Source organism: Vigna radiata, chromosome 1 (assembly GCF_000741045.1).
Source record: "Vigna radiata var. radiata cultivar VC1973A chromosome 1, Vradiata_ver6, whole genome shotgun sequence".
Taxonomy (NCBI): Eukaryota; Viridiplantae; Streptophyta; class Magnoliopsida; order Fabales; family Fabaceae; genus Vigna; species Vigna radiata.
The window spans coordinates 20,939,407-20,966,416 of record NC_028351.1 but is presented as its reverse complement, the minus strand read 5'-3'; the positions used below and the strand labels follow the sequence as shown (position 1 = coordinate 20,966,416).

The 27,010-nt window shown below is 32.5% G+C and overlaps 3 protein-coding genes across 5 annotated transcripts; all 3 read right to left on the bottom strand.

Annotated features, from left to right (window-relative positions):
• Positions 1-1,271: 1,271 nt before the first annotated feature.
• Positions 1,272-4,688, bottom strand: LOC106763941 (probable ATP synthase 24 kDa subunit, mitochondrial). The gene is made up of 7 exons (XM_014648160.2): positions 4,522-4,688; positions 3,814-3,907; positions 3,339-3,483; positions 3,091-3,201; positions 2,572-2,718; positions 1,901-2,023; positions 1,272-1,545 (listed from the first exon to the last, which is right to left on the bottom strand). The coding sequence occupies exons 1-7, from the start codon at positions 4,558-4,560 to the stop codon at positions 1,479-1,481; spliced, it is 726 nt and encodes a 241-aa protein (XP_014503646.1). The 5' UTR covers positions 4,561-4,688; the 3' UTR covers positions 1,272-1,478.
• An 8,252-nt stretch (positions 4,689-12,940) lies between these two features.
• Positions 12,941-18,019, bottom strand: LOC106772389 (iron-sulfur assembly protein IscA, chloroplastic). Of its 3 annotated transcripts, none has more exons than XR_001376581.2 (4): positions 17,766-18,019; positions 13,970-14,188; positions 13,298-13,421; positions 13,068-13,207 (listed from the first exon to the last, which is right to left on the bottom strand). XR_001376581.2 is itself a non-coding variant. In XM_014658778.2 (3 exons), exons 1-3 carry the CDS (start codon positions 17,914-17,916, stop codon positions 13,065-13,067), a joined length of 513 nt encoding a protein of 170 aa, XP_014514264.1. In that variant the 5' UTR covers positions 17,917-18,016; the 3' UTR covers positions 12,941-13,064. The 3 variants fall into 3 exon arrangements, 1 of the variants encoding a protein (XP_014514264.1); XR_002669642.1 differs by having other exon boundaries at positions 13,298-13,399; XM_014658778.2 differs by lacking the exon at positions 13,298-13,421 and having other exon boundaries at positions 12,941-13,207; positions 17,766-18,016.
• A 1,468-nt stretch (positions 18,020-19,487) lies between these two features.
• On the bottom strand, positions 19,488-22,397 carry LOC106772381 (ras-related protein Rab7). Its single transcript, XM_014658767.2, has 7 exons — positions 22,084-22,397; positions 21,933-21,959; positions 21,381-21,480; positions 21,119-21,265; positions 20,013-20,093; positions 19,758-19,903; positions 19,488-19,685 (listed from the first exon to the last, which is right to left on the bottom strand). The coding sequence occupies exons 1-7, from the start codon at positions 22,140-22,142 to the stop codon at positions 19,619-19,621; spliced, it is 627 nt and encodes a 208-aa protein (XP_014514253.1). The 5' UTR covers positions 22,143-22,397; the 3' UTR covers positions 19,488-19,618.
• Positions 22,398-27,010: the final 4,613 nt, after the last annotated feature.

The following is a 27,010-nucleotide window of genomic DNA, read 5'->3' as shown; positions in this document are numbered from 1 at the left end:
TTTGTGTTGAATAACAAAAATGGTTTCTCTAATATGGTGTGGAGTAACTATTTCAAATAGTGTTTGAAAAAAAAATATTAATGAAATGGATGTTATTATCATGAGATAAATGAAGAAGATATACTATCTAGACAATTCATGAAGGTTTCCGAAAAAAAAATCTAATAATTAGAAGTGATTTCTATTATTAGTGTAATGATCATAGTGATGATGTCACTAATGTTGAAAAATTGATGTGTTTAGGCTAACATGTGTTTTGGTTTAAGATGTTACTAAGATGACTCAATTGTAAGTTATGTAATGTTAAAGTTGTATCATTTTATTATGTAATGTTAAAAAATGAATCAATGAATAAAGTTATGAATGTTTATGTTTTGTTCAAATAAGTCTCAATTTTTATTATATTTTGTTCAACTAAGTTTATATTTTTGTAAAATTTTGTCACTATAGTCTTTTTTGACAATATTATTTGTGTAGTTAATGGTACAAATATGTCAACTTATGAATTGATGCATAATAACAATATATTTATATTTATGTTTTTGAAATTCATAATAAAATTAATATTTGGCCAAAATAATACAAAGTACTTAATGTATTTGACCACTAACTAAAAAAATAATATATTTTTTTCCCAAACAAGCCAATAATTTTGTTCATCAGATATGTGCAACATGCTACATTAAAGTTTCACAAAATAAATGCTGACAATGTGCATTACAAAAGTTCAGCAAATAGCTCAAAATAAAATTGAATAGACTGTCATTAAATTCCTCTCTAAATTGCAATTTCTACCTCCTAACTGTTGTGGTTGATGATGGCCTTGACTATTGACTTGGTTACGGTGGTTCTTTTGTTGGCAATTACTTTTGTTAAGGCTAAGTTGACTACATATGCTATATTTTTTAAGTTCAGGAAGTTCTATCTCAGAAGCTGGCGATTTATTGGAAAGATGATGGACATATATGATGTGGATCGTCTGGACCAATGCGGTATGTATTCTTTTGCATTTCAATTTAAGAATTTCATAGCAACAACAATTGCATGGCAGTCCTGAGTTTCTATGTTGACTGTACTCACTTTAATTCAAATGGTGAATCTGTAAACTTTCGTGTTCTGTCCAAAAAAATCATGCCACACAATCTTACAATTGATACCGTAAACTTCATTGTAAATGTTGCAAGATTGCTTGACTTGGTCAATTAATGAAACCGATGGAATCGAAATTGGGAACGGGCATAATATCAATAGGAATAAAAACTTGGGAAACATGACAAGAAAATTCAAGAAAAAAATTGATCGCCTCAACTTTCAGTTTAACATGGAATTTAAATACAATGACCTTGAAGAAACTCAATCTTCAAACTGGCATCAACGTTACACTTCAAAACCAGTGGTGTCTACTTATTGAAGAAACACAGTTTCATCATTATCCAAATGCAATAATTTCTAATGTATGCAAACATCTTTAAGACATTTCAAAGGAAGTTTCTGATGTCCAAAGTTTTCACATCAACTGATTCAGGTTCATCCTTGAATTCCTCCCTGAAATGGAAAACAGACAGCAGAATAAATCATACGATCTAGAACTTCTATCATCCTACTGCACCTAGTGATACGAGTAAAAAAGCATTTCTAACAGTAAAGGAGAAAACAGAAGCCAAATTTCCCTACGCATCAATTATTTTCATCGTGCTATATTCCTATATTCAATGTTAAAAAGCCATAATACACCTGCAAGACTAGGAAAGCCCAAGCATCATCATTCCATCTGAACTTGGGCGTTAAAATTAAGCAGAAAATATGTACTTATTAATGGTGTTCCTTGTCCAAAAGAATTAAAGAGAATTAGGAAGAAGGGGGGAAATATAAGGACAATAAATGAAGTCATCATAAATACCTTTTCTTTTGAGTTTCCATTGCCTCAAGAGCATCCTTCTTCAGCTCCTCCAGCTGTGCTTTGGCTAATTTAATTTCAAGCTCATCTTCATACTTTGGTAGATCTTCCCTTCGAACTCCAAGTCTAAGGTGGCACCACCAAAGGAGGAATAGAAAAGAAAGAGAGAAAGTAATTACAGCCCATCAATATATTGTACTCAACTGAAGGGAATAAAAAGCCGAAGAATCCTCACTGGCAAATGAGGATTAAAACAACGAAATGGAATACCCAGCCAATAAAAGTAGGTCAATACACAACCGACAAAGAATGGACTGTACATTTCCCTACAAGTAAACAATGCGATGCAAGTTCCAATGTCTACGAAAAGGAACAAAACCTGTAAAACTTTGAAAATTGAATGTGTTAACTGGAATCTTGCTTCTACTCAGTAAAATTTCCTCCTCTACATCTTATTACAAAACTCCTTGTACCCTCTGTTATCTAATGTAATGAGAACTTTCACATAATGAGGATGCATATGCCCACTCAACAATATCAAAAATAAAAATATTTATAAAATCATTAACAATTCCATGAAATGTAAGTGAAAAAAATAAACGCAGATGAAAATTTCAAAGCTTAGTATTATCCAACCTAACATATAAAAAAGATATCCAGCGTTATGAACTTACTTCTTATTAATCTTATCAAACTCTGCCAATAGAAGGTCCATTCCTTTCTTATCATTTCTCAGTAAAGGTTTCTTGAGCTCCTTTTCAACTTTGTCCAGTGCATCTATCATCTGAGCTTCTGCACCAAGATCATCTGTAAGACCTCTCCTGTAAGAAATTTGAACACGTAAATATGAGCTTATGTAACAAGAACCTAAGGCATCCTGAAGCAACTGATGCTCGTGCCATATGTTGGCTTTTGTTTAAATTATATAATAAGGTAAACCCAGATGATAATTTAGGCTTGTCATAATTTACAGAAGAAAAAAACAAAGCCAACAGGCAATTTTTAGAACCAGAGGCTGAAAATAAATAACAATATTTTTTCATAATGAATTCAAAAAGGTACATGGAATTCAAAGAATCGTTTTACATACAAAAAAAAAAATAACGAAAACCTTGTATGAATGAAAAAGCTGAATATACAATCATCACATCTACGTAAAAATTGAAGGGAGTAGAATAGATATCACCACACACTTGATTCTTATCTCCTTCAAAGTCAAAAGATAGGTCCGAGCATCTGGAATACCCTGTGTTTCAGTTTCAATGGTGGCTCGGATATCTTGGGCCTCTGACAACAAGCTTGCCCTGTACAAGGCACAATAGATTGCAGGATAACATAATCGAAACAGTTAAATAGACTGCTTCAGAGATTACAAGTTACAACCAAAAAATTATTGAGCAGAATAGTATGACAAAACAACAAAGGAAAGGCAGAAACTCACTTCTCTCTAACTGTTTTCATGACCTTTGCATAGTGAGCAACAGCAGCTGGATCTTCCGGATCAATGGTGATCTTCTCATTCTTTAATATTCCAATGGCGGTCTCAAATTTCTTCTTCACTTCCACAAAAATGTTCTTCAGCATTTCTGTTTCCATTCAATCAAACAGTATGTTACGAAAAGGCAACATCCATAATCTATAATTATACAAGAAGGGGGATACATTATCTTGGTATACACGTACACATTTTGTATGTCATATTTTATCTCTCACAATCTTATTTATACTTTCTAAATCACTCATCCTCCTACAGCACAACACAATCACAAACTATTTATTATGTAATTCCTATCACTTTTTATTTTAATATAGAGGCAAATAGTGCCTCTTTTTCACAAGTAAAAAGTATAAATTTTCTTTTGAAGATCAAATCAACATATATATTAAAAAATAAACAACTGCACAAGAGAACTCACGGTCTCCCTTCAGGGCAGGAGGGGCAGACGGTTTAGCATAGTGGCGAACTGGAAAAGCATAGTCCTTTTGCAGAAGCATTTGACTGCCATAGATCTGTAAGAAACGGCGTAAAATGACAAAATTGCAAAAAATAGTAGATAATCCACAAACATCATCCCTTTTAAATTAATAAACAAAATTAATGCATATTAACCATCCAGGAAACACCAGTTTCATATAATTCATTTCACCCCACAATTCCGAAACTCAATGAGATAAATCACCAGCACAGTCACTTTTACATTAACCAACAAAATTTACGCGCATTAACCATCATTCAAACACAAGTATCATACCGTTCATTTCCACACACTGTTACGCAACTCAATATGACAAATAAAAAAAAAAAAAAAAATCCGCAATGCATCGACAACTCCTAGGGTGCAAGCAGGTTATTTCCCCCAATCAATAGAATCAGCGACGACAGAAAAACCTAATCGGCCAAAAGAAATGGATAAACAACATGTAAACCCCCGAAACATAGCGTGAAGTGTCCCTTTTCACCTAAATTGGATTTAAAATTATGGAGACAGACAATCAGATAGCGCCTGATGTATTGAAAGCAATGCAGATCCCGAGATTCAACGAGAAAATCAGAACCAATAATGTAAAGACAATTGGTACGATAATGCATGGCGAAGGAATTGCAGAGAGAAAATGAGAAATACCAATTTGGATTTGGAAAAGAGACGAGAAGAGAGTGCCATGAGTGAAGAATGCTGTTCGTTCAGCTTTCTGAGAGATGCGTAAGTTAGGTCTTTGGTTCGTTTTTCACTCTGATGCCTCTCTCTAATGAGACCGGTTCAAGCGAATCACACTGCCTCTACTAATCTGCTAGGGTACACTACACCCTATGTCGATCCACGATGCAGGGCATCTCCTTAATTATCAGCCGTTGGATACTCTGCCACGTGGAAAATAATCCTATGTCCTTCGCTCTTAGCCTAGTTTACATAAATTGCATTTTTTTAATATTTTAAACACTTTATTTTTTTATCTTACATTTGTTTTAAAATGTTTTTAGTGAAAAAGATATTACAAAATCAGTAAAAAAAAAGCTTAAAAATTTAAGAAAATATTAGTATAATTTACTCAGTGCTTGTAAGATTAAAGTGTGGATGATATAGTTTTATCTTATGATTGTTTATTACCAATGTTTGTTTTTTATGTTATTTATCTGTCTTTAAAATATAGTGATTATAATATTTTAAAATATATGGCTTTATGATTTCCTTCCCGCAATGATCTTATACTCTCTTTTTTTTATAGACACCTCACATATATAGTGTAATCGTACCATAATGGCTGTCTTAAATTTTACATTATATCTTTGATTTTATATTTGAGTTTAAAGTGTTTTTAATCTAATTTTACTTCTTGACATTTTCATCACGACTTAAAACAAAATCTTAAGTTAAAATACAAATAAACGTGAAAAATTACGTTTTTGTTAAATGTTAAAATAAATATTTTCCATGCAAAAAATACCTCACGAAAAAAGAAGAAGAAAGTTTTGAATCTAATTATATTAAATTACAAAGATCTTACTTGGAAAATACTTTTTAAAAAACAAAAGTTTATTCATTAAATTAGTTAAAATATAACGATCCCTTTTCATAAGAGATCTCTCAATTCCTTTAACTTTATTTTAGCAAAATTTCATATTTGTTTGAAATTTAACATAAAAAAATTATCAATTACGTTTCACTTGTTGAATGTTATTAAAATTATTTCTCATTATTTTATAGTATAATGAAAATATCATATTGAAATAAAATTGCCGATAAATTCCAATGAGACACGTTGGAAAAAAAATCCGTGCATGTGGGTATCCGTGGGTAAAATCCACTTCGGATATTTAATACCCGCTGGCAGCGGGTAACAAATATTTTAAGGGTTAAATATGCTTTTAGTCCCTGAAGTTTCACTAATTTTTTGTTTTAGTCCCTACATGAAACATTGATGGCATTTAGTCCTCATAGTTTTGAAACTGTTATCAGTAGTCCTTAATTTTAGATGGCGTTAACTTTTGTTTGACGTGGCTAACGGTTAGCCCACATCTAATGCCAAATATGAATTTATTCTATGCCACGTTTTCTTTTCTTTTTTATTTCAAATTTGCACAGAAGCCCCTTATTTCTTCAATGTTCACACTTCAAGGAACACGCAATGAGGGTTCAGAAGGCGAAATCCAAATCGCAGTTGAACCTCCAATGCAAGTCCATCACCACCTAGCCTCCGTGCCGCCACAAAAACCCTAAGGCAACCACCTGCAACATGGATCACTTTTACTGTATCTGAAACCTGAAACATGGTTAGCCCTAATCCTAATCCTTTCTAATTTTCAAACAGAAAAAAACCTAATGTCTCATCCAGACTCTGATTCCAAGCATCGCCACTCTAAGTTCGACCAAGAACCAAGGTACCCTCTCTTCGCACTTCGATTTCAATTCCCAGTCCCATTTTCAACCTAATAACAGTAGTTTGCATCTCACTTGAACCTAACATTTCATGTAGTGCATTGGGTTAATTGTTCCAATATCACAATTCCATGTTTTTTTATTACACTGAAGTTGGCTTAATTTTAAATGCATTTTACAGTTGTGGGAAAAATTCTTACATGATTTCGTTTTTTAATGTTGTTTTTGGGTTGTGGGTTGTAGTCCCAAAAGATTTATAAGGGATGGTAGACAAGAAAGAGAAAGGAACAAGAACAGAGTAACCTCTGATGGAGGAGATAAGAGAAACCCGCCGCCACCGCATCATTTTAGGCGAGAACCTTTCAATGCTTCTGCTCCCAAGAGATCAAATTCAAATGATCATGAACAACCATCCAAAAATTCGTCTCAGAGTAATGCTTTGTTTCATAATATAATATTTCTTTGTCAGGAATCAAATCCCCTAGTTTTCATTTTGTAATTTACGAATGCTACAAAATTTCTTTGATGTTAAAAATGGATACTAAACTTATTTCAGTGGGTGAATGTATCATAGAGGCTACAACGTAAACATTGAAGAAACAAGGGGATTGTTTGCAAATTTAGAATAAAAAAACAGAAAACGTGGTAGTTACACTAGCACCAGACGTGGCTCGCCGTTAGCCACGTCAAACAAAAATTAACGTCATCCAAAATTAAGGACTATTGATAACAGTTTCAAAACTATAAGGACTAAATGTCATCAATGTTTCATGCAGGGACTAAAACCAAAAATCAGTGAAACTTCAGGGACTAAAAGCATATTTAACCCATATTTTAATATCCGCTTATTAACGGGTCAGGTTCGAATATCATACTATTCGTACCTGCGGGTATTTCTTACCCGTTTAAAAATTAAAATTATGAATTTGTATTGATTTTCTTACTTATTCTTTCTCTGAAAAAACAAACCCTAAATTTCTTTTTTTTTTCTCATTGACTCTGTCTGCCGTCACAGAACCAGGGTTTCTTCTCCATGACATCACAGAACTAGGGTTTCTTCTGGCCAGTGCAAGTCGAAGATCCACCCTTTTGCTGAAAAAGTGATCCACCCAAAGGTACCCTCCAACACCGTCATCGAGATCCATCAGCCCGCACCGCACCAGATCCACCACTCCATCGAATAGCAGTAACTGTTGCTGAAGCAGCACGTGCAGCAGCACTAGTCCCCGTAGCGCCACGACCTCGCTGTTCGGCGCCATGACAAATGAGCTAGATGAAAGAAAGGTAATAAAAGAGTGAAGAATACAAACAGTGACGGTTGTCGCTTTCATCATTCATAATCAACACTAGCTTCTGGTTCCTTCCGCCTTTCCTAACCCATTCCCCGCCTTTCATATTATCCTTGTCTCCGACCCACTTCTATGCTTCATAACAGTTATTGCTTCGTTCTCTTATTTTCTTTTCCTATTTTTATCCACCCAAATTTCAAGGAATACTCACTCACTTATGGATACTGCTAATAATTTCTATTTTCAATGTCGTTGTCGGGGAAGGAGGAGGGGAAGGGGTTTTGCGGGAGGGAATTTGGGGGAATGGGTTTTTGTGGCATTTGGGAGAAGTAGCGGTGCCAGGGGAGTGGGTGGCAAAAAATAACCTTTTTAAAAAAATCATAAAATAATTTTTTTAAAATATTTGTTGGTTGAAAAAGGGTATCCAACGGATATCCGCGGGTTGAAAAAAATCCACAAATTTTTTTTATACGGGTATCCGGCAGGTAACAGGTACGTTTTTTGCATGCGGGTCGAGTTCGGGTATCACACTATCCGTGTACGACCCAACCCGTTGTCATCCCTACACGTGACAATCACCCTGTATCTCATTTTTATTTTTATTAACTTTCAAATAAACTTCAATTGAAAAACTAATTTTCAATATAAAAATTGTTAAGTAATATAAAAAGATTTAACTGATGCATTTATGATAAATAAAAGAAGTTGATTGCTGTAAATAACCTGTATAATGACCAACTACGGTATCCAAAGGATGGATTGTATTTTATCATGCCTTTATATAATTGTATCTGTTAGGATATTTATCATGATTATATTGTGTCTAGGGTTACTCTAATTATCATGATTATATTTTGTCTAGGTTACTCTAATTATCATGATTATATTGTGTTAGGTTACTCTAATTATCATGATTATACTGTGTCTAGGTTACTCTAATTATCATGTACTCTTGCATCAATCTATTATTATAAATAGAAGATTATGATAGGAATCAATCAAACCCTCTAGAATTATTTTACCATTTAATTCTCAAGTTAGTATTAGAGCAGGTCAATCTCGCTCTAGTTTCTGTCTCGTAGCATCTGTCCAGCGCCATAATTCGTCGCACGCCGCCACACGCCGCCAGCCACCGTCCGTCACCTCCGGCCATCATCCGCCGTCATAGTTCCATCTGTCTAAACCCTTAGTGTTTTCTTGTTTCTCACTGGTACGATTTGTCATCTTTAGAGATGGAGTTTGGTAGTACTCTTTCCTTCTCCGGAAGTCCATCAATTACCTCCGAGAAGCTAAATGGAAAAAAATTATCTATCATGGTCTGCTGCCGTTGAAATGTGGTTCCTTGGCCAAGGGCTTTATGACCACCTTGAGCGAGATGGAAGCTATGTGCCTACTGAAAAAGCTGATAAGTGGAAACAAGTAGATTTACAGTTGTGTGCCCTATTATGGCAATTAGTGGAACCCAAACTTCTTATATCTCTGAGGGCTTTCAAAACTTGTCACTCCTTTTGAAAGAAAGCTCAAAGCATTTATGCCAACGATATTCAACATCTCTATGACACTACAAACAAGCTTACATCTCTTAAAATGGCAGACCATGATATGGTATCCTTCATGGCTGAAGCCCACTCTGCCGTCGAAAAACTCATGATGTCTTTGGAAGCGGATCCATTAAAAGATATCAAAAAGAAACTAAACATATATTACATTGTATTGATCCTTCGTACCCTACATCCCGATTTTGATCATCTTAGAGATCAACTTCTGACTAGTCATAAGGTCCCCTCCATGAAACATTGACCACTCGCCTTCTGCGTGTCCCGGTACCTCAAAATCAAGATGCGCATGAACTAGTGGAACCATTTGTCATGGTTGCCACATGAGGAAGAGGAGGACGTGACACTAGAGGAAGAGGACGAGGAGGTCGAGGACGTCCTCAATGCACATATTGTAAAAGGATGGGTCACACTCAAGAGAATCGTTATTCCTTACATGGTTTCCCTTCCAAGACCGCCAATATTTCGAAGACTGAAACTTCCACTTCTAAGTTCACCGAGGATGAATATCAAGAGTATTTAAGGTTAAAGTCCAACAGCTTGGCAGAACCATCTCAATCTCCCAATGGAAGGTCAAAATTCATGGGTAATTGACTCAAGTGCTTCTGATCACATTTATGGTAATACCTCTTTGTTCTCATCTATTTCTTTTTGAGAGAAACCTCATTTCATAACCCTTGCAAATGGATCTAAAACTTCCTCCAAAGGAGTCAATCATGTTTCCTTGTCTCCCTCCCTCAATCTCAACTTTGTCCTTTTTGTCCCTAATTGTCCTTTTAATTTAATTTCCCTAAGCAAGTTGACCAAAATGTTAAATTGTTCAATAACCTTTAATCATAAATCTTTTGTTATACATGAGCGTGGTTCGAGTAGACGGATTGGAGAAGGATATGAAGCTGGCGGATTATACCATTATGGATCTCGTCCAAGGGTGTCCTGTGTTACTGCTCCTAATCCTAAAGTGCTACATGATCGACTTGGCCATCCTCATTTGTCCAAATTAAAAAAGATGTGTCCTGAACTTAGTGGTCTCCAAACTTTAGAGAATGTGAGTCATGTCAATTAGGAAAACATGTTAGATCTTCCTTTCCCAAAAGGTCTCAATCAATATGTAATTCTAGTTTTTCCATCATCCATTCTGATATATGGGGACCTAATCGCATCTCCTCTTTTGGTTTTAGATATTTTGTTACCTTTATTGATGAATATTCAAGATGTACTTGGGTTTATCTTATGAAAAATCGTTCTGAGTTGTTAGCTATCTTTACATCTTTTTTGAATGAAATCAAGAATCAATTTGGTCAAGTAATCAAAATATTAAGAAGTGATAATGCAAAAGAGTATTTCTCATCCTCCTTTTCTGCCATCTTGAGTTCCCATGGTATCTTACATCAGTCTACTTGTCCTCATACACCACAACAAAATGGTATAGTAGAACGAAATAATAGACACTTGGTTAAAACTGCTCGTACCCTTTTGCTTGGTACCCATATTCTTGTCTATCACCAGGGAAATGTCATCTTAACTGCATGTTATCTTATTAATAAGATGCTCCTCCTCTCTTGTTAAAAAGTCCCTTTCTCCATTTTGTTTCTAAGATCCTCTCTTTCATACATCTCCCAAAGTGTTTGGTTGTGTATGTTTTGTTCATGACATGTCTCCAGGTCTAGACAAACTCTTCGCTCGCGCTCTCAAATGTGTCTTCTTAGGTTATTCCCGACTTCAAAAAGGATATCCATGTTACTCTCCTGAAACTAAGAAGTATTACATGTCTGCCAATGTCACATTCTTTGAACAGATTCCTTACTTTTCTCCATCTGTTCAATATGTTTTTATCCTCCAACAGGTCCTTCCTATTCCGATGGCTGAGTCAAATAGATCCACGGTCTCTGTCATTCCAAGTGTTGATCACCATCCTCCTGCACCCGTTTCTCCACGTACTGAGATCATCCCACATAGGGCCCCAATGGATAGTCCACCTCCCCAAGACAATGGTGAATCTCCTACCTCAAATTCTTCTTCCTCGTCACATCCTCCCACGCCTCCTGGTGAAAATGATTCAACATGGTCTATTGCCCTCAGAAAAGGTACTCGTTCCCTTAGAAAAGGTATTCATGGTATGCAAACTGCATCAATCTCTATATGGCCTAAAGCAATCACCACATGCTTGGTTTGGAAAGTTTAGCTCCATTGTTCAAAAATTTTGGTTAAAACATAGTGAAGCAGACCACTCGGTTTTTTATTGTCATTCTTCTCTTGGGAAATGTGTTTACTTAATAGTATATGTTGATGATATTGTTATTACAGTAAATGATGTTGTTAGAATATCTCAACCGAAAGAGTACTTGTGTAAACATTTTCAAACCAAGGATCTTGGAAGTCTCAAATACTTCTTAGGCATTGAAGTAGCGCAATCAAAAGATGGAGTTGTAATCTCCCAAAGGAAGTATGCTCTTGATATATTACAAGAAACAAGCATGATTAATTGCAGACCGGTAGACAGTCCCATGGACCTAAACCAGAAATTAAAGATAGAAGAAGGTGAATTATTCTTCAATCCAGAGAGGTATAGGAGGTTGGTTGGAAAACTGATTTATCTCACTATTACAAGGCCAAATATATCCTTTGCAGTTGGAGTGGTTAGTCAGTACATGCAGGCCCCATGTGTTGACCATTGGAATGCTCTCATTCGCATTCTAAGGTATGTCAAAAAGGCTCCCGGGCAATGATTGTTATATGAAGATAAAGGAAGCATTCAGGTATCTGGGTATTGTGATGCAGATTGGACAGGTTCGCCTATTGATAAACGGTCTACTACAGGATATTGTGTTTTTCTGGGAGGAAACATTATTTCATGGAAAAGTAAGAAACAAAATGTAGTAGCTCGATCAACAGCGGAAGCCGAGTATAGGACAATGGCATCACTAACATGTGAACTTGTATGGGTGAAACAATTCCTTCAAGAGCTTAAATTCTGTGACATCCATACTACGAAGATGTATTGCGACAATCAAGTTGCTCTCCACATTGCATCAAATCCAGTGATTCACAAGAGGACTAAACATATAGAAATTGATTGTCATTTTGTTCGTGAAAAGTTGTTGACTAAAGAAATATGTACTGAGTTTATTGGGTCAAACGATCAACTCACAGATGTATTAACTAAGTCATTAAGGGGTCTTCGGATTGAGTTTATTTGTTCTAAGCTTAGTACATACAATTTGTATGTTTCAGCTTGAGGAAAAGTGTTAGGATATTTATCCTATTTATCATGATTATATTGTGTCTAGAATTACTCTAATTATCATGATTATATTATATCTAGGTTTTGTATCGTGTCTAGGTTACTCTAATTATCATGTACTCTTGTATCAATTTATTATTACAAATAGAAGATTATTTTACAGTTTAATTCTCAAATATGACCAAACATCCCAGGTTAAGATACAGATCCTACAAACATGTCCCTTACGAAAATTATGAGCCAAGAGATTAATAAGTAAGTTTCTAGAAGTCACCAATTAGATTATATTGAACAAAATTTGATGAAAATATAGTATTAACATTTTTCAATAATTTTTTCTTTCTTAACTAGTATCCTGAAAACAACTACTTTTCGTTCTCCTTCTGAAGTTCCCGAAACTGAAATGTTATTAACGAGAAACATAATCATTTTTTATGAATCAGCTGCAACAAGTTGTATTAAAATACAACACTTTTTATCTAATTTCTGCCAACGAACAAAAATATTTTCCTAAACAATTGAAAATTATTTTTTTATGAATGATTGATGATGTAGCACAAAACAAATATAAACAACAATTCAAACAACACAACAGTAGTTATTTTCTGACAATGCACATATTTATTATAAAAATCTATGTTTGGTAGAGTGTTGCTAGAAACAATCAACTTAGTATTGCAACTACTGTCTATAAACATGGTTTTACATTTCGGCGGCAAAGGATTTACCACATCCACAAGTCTGTGTTGCGTTAGGATTCTTGAAAGAGAAGCCTCCCCCAATTAGAGCATCACTGTAATCTAATTGCATACCAAATATGAAGAGTAGGCTTTTAGGATCACAAACTGCAGAAAACATAGAGAAGTCAAAATATATCATAAAATGGCTTATGGTTTTAAGGCTTAAACAAAAATATACAAGAAAGTTTCCAATACCATAATCACCCTATACATGCATCATTTTTGCTCTGTTGTAAGGTGAGAGACAGTTTGCTCACTGTTTTATTCTTTTATTTATCCATTGCAGTATACTCAGTACTGGAATCAATCCAAATGCAGTCTTAAAAACAACAACAACAACATTTTTTACTGTCATCCAAGCAGAAAAAGAAGTACAAGAGTTCATGGTGTGCGGATCAAGCTTTCAATTCAACTTAATAAATAATACTCCTTTTAAGTTTCAGAGCATGTTTATTTCGGAGAATCCCTCTAATAATAATGTTTTTACTGTGCCAAGATATTTTACATGATAGAAGGCTAAAATTAGTCAGATATATAAACATAGAAACAAAACCTCCTATCACATAAAAATATAACTAAGATTAACATCAGTAATGCAACGCACTTAGTATCCTCCACATATTTGCAAAGTGCCAACCAGTACGCACTTTGTCTGGTTCAAATAGCTTAATTAGGACAATAATCTTAAACAGAAGTTGCGGTCTTACAGTTTGTAAAAATAAGTGCATTGGCACGTTGACAAATAAACCTGTAGGGAACGTGGCTAAAGCACGTCAAATATTAAGCCCTTCCCTGAGTAAACCACAAGATTAATCCTTCCTTGTGAATTATAAATGTCAATTATAAGAAACAAGATATGAATCATACCAATTTCAAAGCCTTCATACTCGATGATGGAGTCATCTGGCCTTTTATTAGCCCTGTCCTCAAAATCCATTGTGTATGACATACCAGAGCACCCACCTTGTCTGACACCTATTCTTAAACATAAATTTTCATTTCGTTCAGACCTCATCTTACTCAAGTGCTTCAGTGCGTTATCCGTAAGAGAAATTGCAGGGGCCACAGACCCAGAAGCTGGTGCAGCTGAAAGGTACGTGGAAAGAGTGAAAACAGATTAAATAAGTGCTGAATAAGGTGGAAAAAGCATTTCGCATAGCACACACTGGTATATAACAAAATTCAAAGTACACGGTTGTCCTATAGTTAATAATATTATGATATTAAAACTGGAGGGAATGTTGATATGAGACTACTCTAATTTTTATTTATTTTTACTTAGAGTACTAATCTAAATTACTTTATAAGATAGTTCTCCAAATAATTACAGTACTGATAACAACTACACCAATTATTCTCATTACCTTTATACCTTTATACGTTGTAACAATCAAACTCTTCAAAATAAGAGAATAAAAATATGCTGAAATAAATGAAAAGATTCTAAAGATATCTTCTCATAACTACTATGATACTGAAGATATCTTATTCCTAATAATCCATCATTTACAACACTCCTCCTCAAGTTAATAAATAAATACCAAACTTGCCTACAAAAATCTTATGCTATTTGAAGTCCCGCAAGGACATGGATTACAATCACAACACCTCTCTTAAAGTTATCTTTGACAAGTGGCAGTTAATTTTGATATATTTGGTTTTGACATGGTTTCCTAGATTATTGGCAATGCTCATGGCTAACTTGTTATCATGGTACAATTATGTAGGAATGTCAAACTTCACTTTAAGGTCTTCTACTATGATTTTCATCCAAAGTTCATCACACACACCTTGCTTTTTTTGTTTCTCTTAGGTACCATACTTTCTCTAAAAAATATACAATATCCAAAAGTAGATTTTTTATCAGTAACAAAACATACATAGTTTGCATCAGTATATATCTTTAGGGTCTCTTTCCTAAACCGTAGTTCATTTTGAGTGTGACTTCAAGTACTGAAATTTTTTTGTCAACTACTTGCATGTGTATTCCTCTTTGACCATGAATAAACCAGTTTACCGCACTAATTGCATAAACAATATTTGGCACACATATGATAGATGTTTAAGTTTTCCTACCAATCTCTAATATTGGATTTTTTTTCTATAAGAGAACTCTCTTCACTTCCAATTTTATAATTTTGTTCAATAGAAACTATCGGGGTTTCCAAACCCAACTTAAATGTTTATTTGAGGAGATCGAGTACATATTTTATTTGGGAGATGATAATCCCCTGTTTGGAATAAGCAACCTCTATTCCAAAAAAAACTACTTGAGATTTTCCAAACCTGTCACTCATATTGACAGCCAAATTTTTCTTTGAAGTTAATTTCTTTGTTTCATCGTCTTATGCAATAATCAAATCATAAACCAATAATATAGTGAATTTACTTGTAGTTGAGTGCTTTATGAATAAAGTATAATCTCCCTGACTTTACTTGTATCTGAAAGAAAGCATTGTTTTCATAAATCTCCCAATCAATGTTCTTGGAGATTGCTTAAGACCATATATAAGCCCTTCATTAGGAGACACATTTTATTCCTTCCACAATGAGTTTCAAATCCTTAAGGAATCTACACATACACTTCTTCTAAATCTCCATGAAGAAAGACATTCTTCACATCTAATTGATGCAAGTCCCAAACAAAATGTTAGAGCAAGAACTGATCAAACTGTCTTTATATTTGCTATTGAAGCAAATGTCTCCTCATAATCAATTCTACAAGTTTGAGTGTATCCCTTTGCAACCAATCTGCCTTTATACTTTTCTATTGTCCTATTTGTCTTGTATTTTACTGTAAATATTTTTTTTCACCCTACAACCCTTTCGTCTCAGATTGAGAATTATGATATTCAACATTTTGTTGTGCACGAGGAGGAACCACAAACAGGGAGATACTTCACAAATGGGTCATGTCATGAGTTAATCATAAAAGAGAAATTTGACATTACTCTTAACCCAAAATCTGAAGGCAAAAGGTTTGCAAGTCTTTTCTCCTTATAAATTGCCCATCTTGTCCAATTTTATCAAATGTGTGACTCCAACTCTCACTTGACTCCAACAATCTCTTCCTAAGTGTGTCTGTTCTACATTGGTATATGTTTACCCTCCATCGAAAGCACACAACTACCTTGGCGGTGGGTGGATGCACAAATTTGGGATCCATCACCCACTCCATATTGTAGTCTGAGTCGGACATGAACTACTAGCTTTGGTAGTTAGTTGTTTGTTGTGCACAAAGAAGAACCACAAATGGAGGCATATTCAGGAACTGGGTCATGAGTCAATCATACAAGAAAACTAGTATCAAAGTTAGTTTCATCAAGAGGTTCCAACGACATTGTTAGTGTTGGTGGGATGAGTGGGCTTTGCTAGAGCCAGGTGTGTGTGTGTTACACACACACCGATACTGGTGATGTCGTGTGGCAATGCGTGAAAACTCTGATGACAATGCAATTACCAACATTGTGATTGATGGCATGGTACGCATCATTTAAATTTTCATATATTAATATAATGCCTAATTGAGATCAACTAGGAAGCATCAGTGAAATACATAATTATAGATTATGTAATGCCAAATCATTAAAAGATTCAGAAATTTTATCATCCCCTCAGCCATCTAAGAAGTCAAGTTCTTCTAGTGATGTGCCAATTCATCACATGAAAGTGTAATCGATTATACAGAGGCAAACATGACCGATATCATATCGTCCACAAGCCTTTTTTACTATTTACTTATATCCCTTTCATTGCAGTATAAAGCAAACTGATAAAGAAGGAAAAGGTATTAAGGGCACATTAGGAAGAGTTTTATAAAATTTATCTTATGACAAACACTTTTGTAAATACTTATGAGATTCTATAAAAACAACTTATAAGTTGTCCATAAAGCAGTTTTTAACTAATTTCAATAAGCAATACAGGATAACAACTAATGAAAACGAGTTCACAACTTCTACACAAACTATTTAACTTTATTTTCCGTTGGATTATAAAAGCAACTTATACTAGACACTAATTCAATAAGTGCATAATTAAAGGTCTGTTTGGAGGAAATATCTCCATAAATACTTCTAGGAAAGAGAAAAAAAACGAATTTAATTTATCCATAAGTTAACATAAGCTTAAGAATTCTGGAGAAACTAAATTCACATTTCCTTCTTCTTTTCCTTTCCTAGAGATGTTTATTAAGAAGTTTTTCTGATAAGCCCCAAGTTTTTTACCCAGACTAACCCTAAATGAAAGGATAAGAAAGTTGACTACTGTGTTGAAATCCCATAACAAGGAAGCAAAAATTATAACAGAAGAGTTCCGGCATGCATAAATCCACTGGTTAACATTCATCCTTTACCCTGGCCAATACACCTTCCTCGAAATTAGGGTAGGCAGAACCCAAATCATGCATACCGACCATGAATTCAAAGCCAATAAACTCTGGAAAACAATCGAACATCTTATTAAAGGAAGACGAAATCATTCGCAAAAGTTTGAGAACAAAATCTTCAAATTGAAGAAAGTGCGTCCCAATTCCTATAAACTAAAAAGATGTATAATTTGTTTTCCAAACCACACAATTATAACATAATAATGATATTTGCCATTGATGTTGCTAATTAAGAGAAAATTAACAAAGAAGGAAATATAAGGATGCAAGGCGTACCGGGGATTGAAACTGATCGAATGGAGAGTGGTTTAGGGCGTTTTAGATTTGGCGGTGAAAATTTGACTATGGGTGAAGAATATTGCGGGGAGGAGATAGGAAGACGAACAAATTGAGGAGAGTGCATAGCTGAGATTGCAGAGAAAGCCATCGGAGTTTAGAGAGAGAGAGAAATGCACCCACAACACGTGCTGTTTGCCTCAAACTTCAACCATGGTGTGTGTATGTGTGTGACGTGTTTGGTTGGGATTTTCGAATTTGATATTTCTACGTAATTCAGGTGTTCAGCTCATGGATTAATGTCAGCCGGAAAATTTCCAAAAAAAAAAATAAAAAATAAGTTCAGAAATTTTATTTTATTTCATATTTAGTTAACCTTGAAGTCTTTTTCATTTTTATTGAATTTTCATAATTTTTTATTTATTAAGTGTTGAAATTTTTATATTTTTTAATTAAGTATTTCCTCATTAACTTTTTGTTTTTAATTTGTTCAATTATATGGTTTACTTGTACTTGTAAAAATACCAATGTGAGGCGCAGACGAATTAACTTATTAGCCTACTAGATAAAACGCAGGATAGGTTGAGTTTACTAGAGTTTTTTTTAGTAATTTGTTCAATTATATTGTTTATAAAAATTTTAATTTTATATATTTAGATTTAGATATTAATATTATGTTTAGTTAATTTACTTAACAATTTTATTATCAAGATAAACTCATAGGATGCATCCAAATTAGTAAATATTAAATAAAATTATCGTTATAATATTTATACGTAATTTAAAAATATATATATATATATATATATATATATATATATATATATATATGTTTAAACAGCCTACAAACTCACTTGTTAATCATTAACCATAACATATTTACAATATTAACAAAACAAAAACCAGTTCGCAAATCTTAAGTCAAAGATACTAAAATGGACAAGTCATATATATCAATATTCTTCATTCCATTCATATTATTTTGATAAGAACATTTTCCAAATAACGCTAACATCAATTTAGTTGAAAAATTACATTAAACCTTTTGAAAAAAAAAACAAATTGAATTACTTTTTAAAATATAAAGACTATTTAAACTAAAATAAATTAAATTCCTAAAGACCAAATTATTAATTATGTTATTTTAAAATATCAAATAAAAACAGTAGAGAAACTTTGAAAAATTAATTTATATATGACATATATGTGTCACATGCTGCTTTCATGGCATATTCTAATCTTTTATATTAAATTATTTTTTTATGACGTATTTGGAGAGAGAATTTTAATAAAAGTTAAAGAATTTAAAATAATTTATGACAAAATATTATTTGAGTAAAGAATTTTAAAAAAAAAATGAATTTTATTAAAAAAATCACTCATTAAAAGGATAATTTAATCTTTATAATTTTAATACTGCATATACAAGAAATAACATAATTGTTAATTCTTTAATAATTTTTTTAAAAAACAAAAAAATTAATATAGACTTTCCTCAAACAAATATAAGTTTATACAAGTTAAAAATAAAATTACAGAAATTATATAGTAGAGTTTCTAAAAATCAACTTAAAAAACAAAAAAAAAGTAATTTTTTTTCATACTTTTCTTGTCTAAAATTTGTCAAAAAAATATCATTGAAAAATACCTAGTTATAAATTAAAAAAATTAAAAAAAAAATAGATTTGGCTGGATAATGAAAATTAAAACTTGAACTAGTGATAGCAAAGAAGGGGGTTCCACGCATACTGAGAGGCTGATTTTGGAATTTAAAGATAAATACAGCTTAATAAATTGAATGATATTGTGACAAAGTGCAAAACCAAACATGTTCAGTAAAATACATCATCACTTCAGCATGCACAACCACTTCGTTGTTGTTCTGCTTCTGAAACTGCATCAGAGATTCCTCGAAAATAGCTGCAACCAACATTACAACATTAATTAAGAATAACTACAACCAAATACAAGGTACAAACTGTGCATTCTCACATGTCTTGTTCGTGTTCATTTTCTAGTGCAATTTTGGCAACGCATAAAAAAGCCTCTTCAACATTGTAGCCTTCTTTTGCAGAGGTCTCAAAGTATGGTATGTTTCCCCTGGAAGCACACCAGTCTCTAGCTTTTTTTTCAGTCACCTGCAGCAAATGGCAGACACTTTACACCAAGAGATTCAAATATTTTAATATACAAAATCACTGCCAATATGAAAAAAATAATTGCTGCAAAATTTCATATATTCCATACCCTTCTACTGTTTCCACCGTCTACATCAACCTTGTTCCCAAGTAATACAAAGGGAAACGCTTCAGGATCATTCATATCACCCTGAGATCAAACACCAATATGCTCAGACGGGTAAACATGCTCAAATACCATCTTGAACCGATCGTGTGTGTGTGTATATATATATATATATATATATATAGGGTTAAATATGTTTTTAGTTCCTATACTTGGGGGCGATTTTGGTTTAGTCCTCTTTCAAACTATGGTACAATTTAGTCCTTCAACTTTAGAAAACTCTGGTTTTAGTCCCTTTTTCCAAATTTGAACTTTATTTTTTGTTTCAAGCACGTTTCATTGTAGCATTTGGATTGTTTGACACATTTTTGTTTCAATGTTAACTGAGAAACGCGTTTGAAACAGCAAATAAAGTTAAAAAAATTTGGTAAAAAGGACTAAAACCAGAGTTTTCTAAAGTTGAAGGATTAAATTGTACCATAGTTTGAAAGAGGGACTAAAATCAAAATCGCTCCAAAGTATAGGGACTAAAAACATATTTAACCCTACATATATATATATATATATACCTTGTTCAATTTTAAACTTAATTTTGTTAGAGAGGTTCAATACACATAAATGGTCACAATAGTAAGATATTGTCCATTTTGGGTTAAGTTCTTACATATTTGTTTTTGGTACCATTCCAGAAAACCTTTTATCAAAGAAAGTATCTTATATGTATATAAACTCATGTTCATTCTTTGTTTTATCTTAACTTTATTTGTATCCTACCAACTTTAGAACCAAATTGTAATATATACTTTAAATTTACTTTTCATAAACAGTAACACAATAGATTTAACAAACAACAAATCAATTAAGATAAGATTCAAATGATTTTGATATCATTTTATGTTTATTCTATTTATATATTTTAACTTTGTCTTATCTTTTGTCTTTAGTCAATATAAAATTTCCAATAACAAAAAGACTTTAATGTAACTTGGTTTAGTTTGGTTATACTTCAACTCAAGGACAAAATGATTCAAACAGAAGATAGAAATCAGCAATAAACAAATACAAAAAGAGAAGCAATTGAAAGATGGTATGAACATGTAAAAACATACCTGCTTAAGAAACTCATCATGCCAATTGTTTAGTGTATCAAATGTCTTGTGTATATTTACATCATAGACTAGCACACAGCAATCTGCCCCTCTGTAAAATGCAGCCCCAAGACTATGGAACCTTTCTTGCCCTGCGGTATCCCAAATCTGCCAAAATATTGTGTTTCATTTTTCATTGTGTCAACCAAAAGTTGAAAAGGTACTGAAATTGTGTCAGCCAAAGCATGTGTGAATTACTTTGATCACATTTTAAAGTGCTCACCTGCAATGTTACCAGTTTGTCATCAACTTGTATCTCCTTTGTGACAAAATCAGCACCAATTGTGGCTTTATACTGCAGGCTAAATTTTCTATAAACGTATCTGAATTCAAAGTTAATGTTCCACAACACTACTTTCTGGTTTCATTCTTTGAATCAAACACAATTTCAGTGATAAAAAAACTCAAAAACCCAATTTGAGCCTTTCTTTTAAGTCAGTTCCAATCAAGATACTAATTGCTAAGAAAAACTATTTCGACTATGCAAAACATATTCATTTTTTAACTAAATCTGGTGTGATGCAGCCAATAATATTTTTCCAGCAGGATATGCACCTACAAAAGCTAGTGCCAACTCATGTACACTTTACAGAGACTCGTTGGAAAAACGAAAGAAAACAAATTCAAAACAGTGAAAAAAAGCTCAAAAGCATTCATGATTTTGGAATGAATAATGCAAGTACAGCGAATCATTGGCATCAGAAAAACTACCAAACTTTCACTTATTTATTTACTTTTTGCTCTTAAACTGTAAATGTAAGTGCCAAATGGATACTGATTCATCAAAGAAGTCTTTCCCACCCTGAAAAGAAGATCAAGAAAAAGGGATTAATCAGCATTCACATTCATCAATAGCAGCAGCATTAAAGCAAAAAAGGAAAACTTGGAATGCAGAAAAAAGGTGGCATACTCATACTCATACATACCCACTATCACCAAGAACAATGACCTTAAGCAAAGTTCTCTTTCTGTGTGAAACATCCATGTGGGAGAGTGAAAAGGGTGTAGGCAGAAAGAAGAGGTTTCTCTTTTTGTGAAGAATGGGAAATTAAAAGAAAAGATAAAAGAAGAAAATAAAGGGTGTCATGAGAGAAAAGGGAAGTTCTGGATTTCTCTTAATGGTTGTTGTTGGTGCTATCCTTCTTTGAGGGGAATTGCTTTTTTCTCTCTCTTTTTCTCTTCATTTCTGCATTTGAACAAGGCAAGTGAGTATCATGTGATTTGCAAACCAAAACCAACGTTCCAGTGACAGCGGAGCATGATTGTTTTTTAACATGTAAAAAGGATGTTATGTCACAAATCACACCAATGTTTTTCCTTTTTGCTTAGTTGACTTTGAAACATACGTGGTTGCCTCTAATTGTTGGATCTAACACCAAAATCTGTATAAAGAAGATTTTACTCTGCTTTTGACAGTTGAGACAGTTCCGTTATGTTGCAATCTAGTCTCATCTGACACAAACTTTGAACAAACCGATGATGCTTGCATTTAATTTACAGCACTGATATTGTCTTTTCTCAAAGCTAGCATTTAAGATTTACCAATGTCTCCGTGAGTCTGTCAAAACTCTTCGGATAATGCCACTAATATTAATACCAACGTATTCAGTTTATCCTTTAACAGCCTTCAAATTTTGTAACAAAACAATGTCAACACAAATTAAAGAACAGATAAAATTCAACGTTCCCACCTCATTAAATCTCTAATAAAATAATATTATCATTTTTTTTATCTTTAAATAAATATTCATTCACCTGTATTTTAATATATAATACTTATTTTTTAAATAAAATTGCATTTACTTTTCTTATTTTATTTGAATGTAACATGTTGACTGAGTTTTTAACTTTTATAACCTAGCTTTACTTATTTAAACATTCACGTTTACTTTTTAAACTTATTTTTCCCTTACATCTTTATTTCTATCCTCAAATTACAGTGAAATAAATAACGTAAGTTTCTTTGGATTTTTTTTTCCTAGGATAAATGGATCAGTTATTTAAAAGAGACTATTTCAATTTATTCTCGTTTTGACTTAAAAAATATATTCTGATTGAGATATATATATATATATTATTAATTTTCAATAAATATTTCGAAATTTACTCCTGTTAAACATTTTTTCTCCTGACATGTTTATAGAAAATAAAAAATATATTTTAATATAATTGACTTCTAATAATAATTATGTTCAATTTTTTTTCTCTATCAATGTCAAATAATTTTAAATGTAAATAAATTTAAAAACGGGAAAGTAGAAAATTAAGAGGTTTATTGACAAAAGAATATACTCAGGTGCTTTCTGAATTTAAACAATTTTTTGTGTTAAAAATGTTAAGAGGATTTATTACTAACATTCACTTCTCTGTATTTTAACTGCCTCAGTTTAGAATCATAAAAAATGTTCTTTCAAGATCATAATCATAAAAAAAATTGTTAGCACACTTTTTTTCGTACATTCTTTATTATTCTATAGCATTTGATAATTAAGGATAGCTCCTGTACAATATAGATTTGATATTTATATTGATACATTCTAGGCCAATGCAGTTTTGTCCATTATATTTTGGAAAGATTATTTAAGACACACGTGTGACAAGCATACTTCAATGATAACGTGCTATCCAAATCTACCTTATTTTTCTTTAGTTACTATTCGAGATCTTGTGTTTATTAAAGATAAGATCAACGGTTTTCAACTTAAAAACGATTTTTTAAAGTACTTCTTAATGTAATACCAAATTTATATCCTAATAATTTATTGGATGTTATTAAATCACCTGTTAAGAATAGAAAAAAAAAAATCCAATTTCTATATCTAATTTATAATAATCTAAATCAATATTACTTTAAGACCATTTAAAGATTTATCCTAAACTGAAATTTATATTTTTGGATTTTAAGTTCAATCACTTAATTAAATTTGGATTGGATTATCTTTTTAATTTTGAAAATCTAAGATTAATACACTTCTAAGTCGAGTCAAGGTGGTGAATGATTGATCTATTCAAGTTCGTTTTGGTCCACATAGTCAATTCAGGTTAAAAGTTGAGTTGAGTTAAGTTAACTTAAGATGTAGGTCCAGTCAAATTAAAATAGGTAGAGCCAAATTCAGACTAAAGGGTTCAATTGAGTCAATCTAGGTTGAAGATTGAGACGAGTTTATCCAAACAAAAGGTTGTGACACAACCTCCCAGGCTGAAGGTTAAGGCAAGTCAGCCTAGGTTGAAGGTCAATGAGAGTTGACCCAAGCCGAAGGGTAGAGTCAAGTTAGCATGATCAAAGAATGAATTGAGTTAACTTAGGCCGAAGAATCAATATGAGTTAGTCCAAACTAAAGATTTAAGTCAAATTGATTAGAGTTGAAGGTCTAAATGTGTTGGCCCATACTACAAATTGAGATGAGTTAATCAGATCGAAAGGTCAAGCCAAGTTATCCCAAACCAACAAATTGAACCAATGTAACCAAGGCTAAAAATTTGAGTCAAGTCAACCCGTGCTAAAAGTTAAGCCAAGTCAGCCCATGCTAAACCATCAATACTAGTCTACTTTGGCCAAAGAGTTTAGTCGAGTTTCCATGGGCCGAATCAAGTCAACCCAGTCCAGGTCAAAGGTCAAGCTTAGTTGTCTTAGGCTAAAGAATTGAGTCAAGTTCGCCTGATATGAAGGTCAAAAGGATTCAATCCAGATCAAAGAATTGAGACGACTTTACCCAAGATGTGGCTCGAGCTAATGGTTGGGCTTAGTCGATCTGACCAAAGATTGAGACAAGTCAGCTTAGATTGAAGTTCAAAGTGAGTCAGCATGTGCTAAAAGTTGAGTTAAGTCAGTTTGAACTGAAGAGTCGACCTAAGTCATCCCAAGTCGAAAGATTAAGTCGATTCATCATGAGCTCAAGGTCCAATTAGTCATTTTGAGCCTGAGGTCAAACCGATTCAACACAATCCCTAATTAAGTCGAGTTGATTTGGACCCAAGTCACGTCAAGTTGACTTAAACCCAAATTGAAACAAGTTAGCCTAAGTGAAGTTGGGTGAACATAGGCCCAGATCAAATCAAGTCAATTTTGATGATTCAAGTTAACTTTGATCAATGTTTAGATAAGATAATTAAAATGCAAATTAAGCCGAGTTACGAGATCCAAATGAAGTTATATCAAACTAAGTCATCTTAGAAAAACTTTATAATAAAGTAAATTAAATCCATCTTACTATATTTAATAAAATTATTAAAGTAGATTCAATCTAAATTTAATCTATTGAATTGATAAAAATTTAAGTATAGTGAATTTAGTTAAAATAATTTAAATTATACACATCCAATCTATTTTATTAAATGCAGAGTAATCCATATATAGCCACGGTCTGCCAATCTAAATATTGAATATTACATATAGATTAAAATAGAACCTTTTCGAATAGTTAGGAATGGTGCTTATCGTGCAAATTTTGGGATTGACTTTAGCACATGTGTGTTGACTTAAGTGTCTAACTCATTGAAAATTCAACCCAAGTGTAGATCTTGATGCACATATCACAGTGTTGGTCTTGTTCTTGTGTGTAAACTTACTTAAATTGCTGGTTAATAAAAGAAATTATTCAATTTTCCTTTTTCTGGATTTTACTTGTCTTGATTTCTTACCATTGTAATTCATTCACTTAATTTTTTAGCTCTGATTTCAATTTTTCCCATTAAATACCTTAGTTGTTCATTGTTTTTCTTTACTTATATTTGTTGTGAGGTATATGTTTTAAAGAAAATTGCAAACTTTGAGATTTTTTACTGAGTTTCTTAATTTTTAAGGAATTTCTTCTATTACACAAACCATGATTTGATTTTTATATATTTTTTTCTTTTGTTATTACTTTAAGCGCTTTCAATTCTCAGATTTCCATTTTTTTTTAATTCACGATTTGCGTTGATAGTTTTTTATTCTGTATTAAATCAATTATACTGTTTTAAAACACTACCTTGAATTAAAGGGTAGCAGGGAGGTGTCGCTTTTTTGAACATCTATCTTCGATATTGTTATCCCGTTCCATCACTTATTGGTGTTAATATATATTAGAAAAAAAAAATCTTATTTACTTTAAAAAAATGATGTCAATTGAAACAAATTTCTATAAAAATTGAATAAAATATAACATACTTTAATAGAAAAATCATGATTAAAATATTGACAAAAAAAGAGAGTTAATTTATTAAAAACCATTAAGAAAAATCATGATTAAAATTGATTGATAAATAACTCTTAATACAAAAGTAATTTCAAAACTGATAATAAAAAAATTGTTTTTACCAATATTGACTAAAAGTATTTGACTCGTTAATGTTGATAGAAAACTTTGATTAACCTTAACTGTTATTATAACTTCATCATATAATAGTAATTAACATTGGTTAAAAGAATTGTAATTAACATCAATAGAATATAACTTAGGATTTATGTTGAGATGATTGAAATTTTGTTTAGAGAATGTATTCCTTGCACAAGATATGGAACATAGTGTGTACGACAATATGAAGAAATCAGTGGAGTTTAAAGGCTTAGGTCAAAATAAGGTTATGATTTAGGATCTAGTATACTAGGACTTAGAACATAGGCCTTAAATATTAGGATATAGTGTTTGTGAGATATGAGTTCAAAATTGTTTTTACAGTTAGTATTGTTTATATTAGATGATTTTGTTATTGTGGTGGTTTCATTTTTAACATTGTTTTCATTTTTTTTTTCTCTATAAACTTTTTTATAAAAATTTATGTTAGAAAAGAAGAAAGAATGAAATATTGTATTTCTTATTGAATAATAAGGAGAGAGTACAATTGATATATATAATTATTTAGAGCAATATA

Coding starts and splice junctions, on each gene's coding strand:
- LOC106763941 (XM_014648160.2), bottom strand. CDS start 4,560: ATGGCACTCTCTTCTCGTCTCTTTTCCAAATCCAAATTG. Junction 3,908..4,521: donor TCTTTTCCAAATCCAAATTG/GTATTTCTCATT, acceptor CGTTTCTTACAG/ATCTATGGCAGTCAAATGCT. Junction 2,024..2,571: donor TTTGATAAGATTAATAAGAA/GTAAGTTCATAA, acceptor GTGCCACCTTAG/ACTTGGAGTTCGAAGGGAAG.
- LOC106772389 (XM_014658778.2), bottom strand. CDS start 17,916: ATGGCTTTCTCTGCAATCTCAGCTATGCACTCTCCTCAATTTGTTCGT. Junction 14,189..17,765: donor TCGATCAGTTTCAATCCCCG/GTACGCCTTGCA, acceptor CGTACCTTTCAG/CTGCACCAGCTTCTGGGTCT. Junction 13,208..13,969: donor GTATGAAGGCTTTGAAATTG/GTATGATTCATA, acceptor TGTTTTCTGCAG/TTTGTGATCCTAAAAGCCTA.
- LOC106772381 (XM_014658767.2), bottom strand. CDS start 22,142: ATGGATGTTTCACACAGAAAGAGAACTTTGCTTAAGGTCATTGTTCTT. Junction 19,904..20,012: donor ACGGTGGAAACAGTAGAAGG/GTATGGAATATA, acceptor CATTTGCTGCAG/GTGACTGAAAAAAAAGCTAG. Junction 19,686..19,757: donor AATGAACACGAACAAGACAT/GTGAGAATGCAC, acceptor TGTTGGTTGCAG/CTATTTTCGAGGAATCTCTG.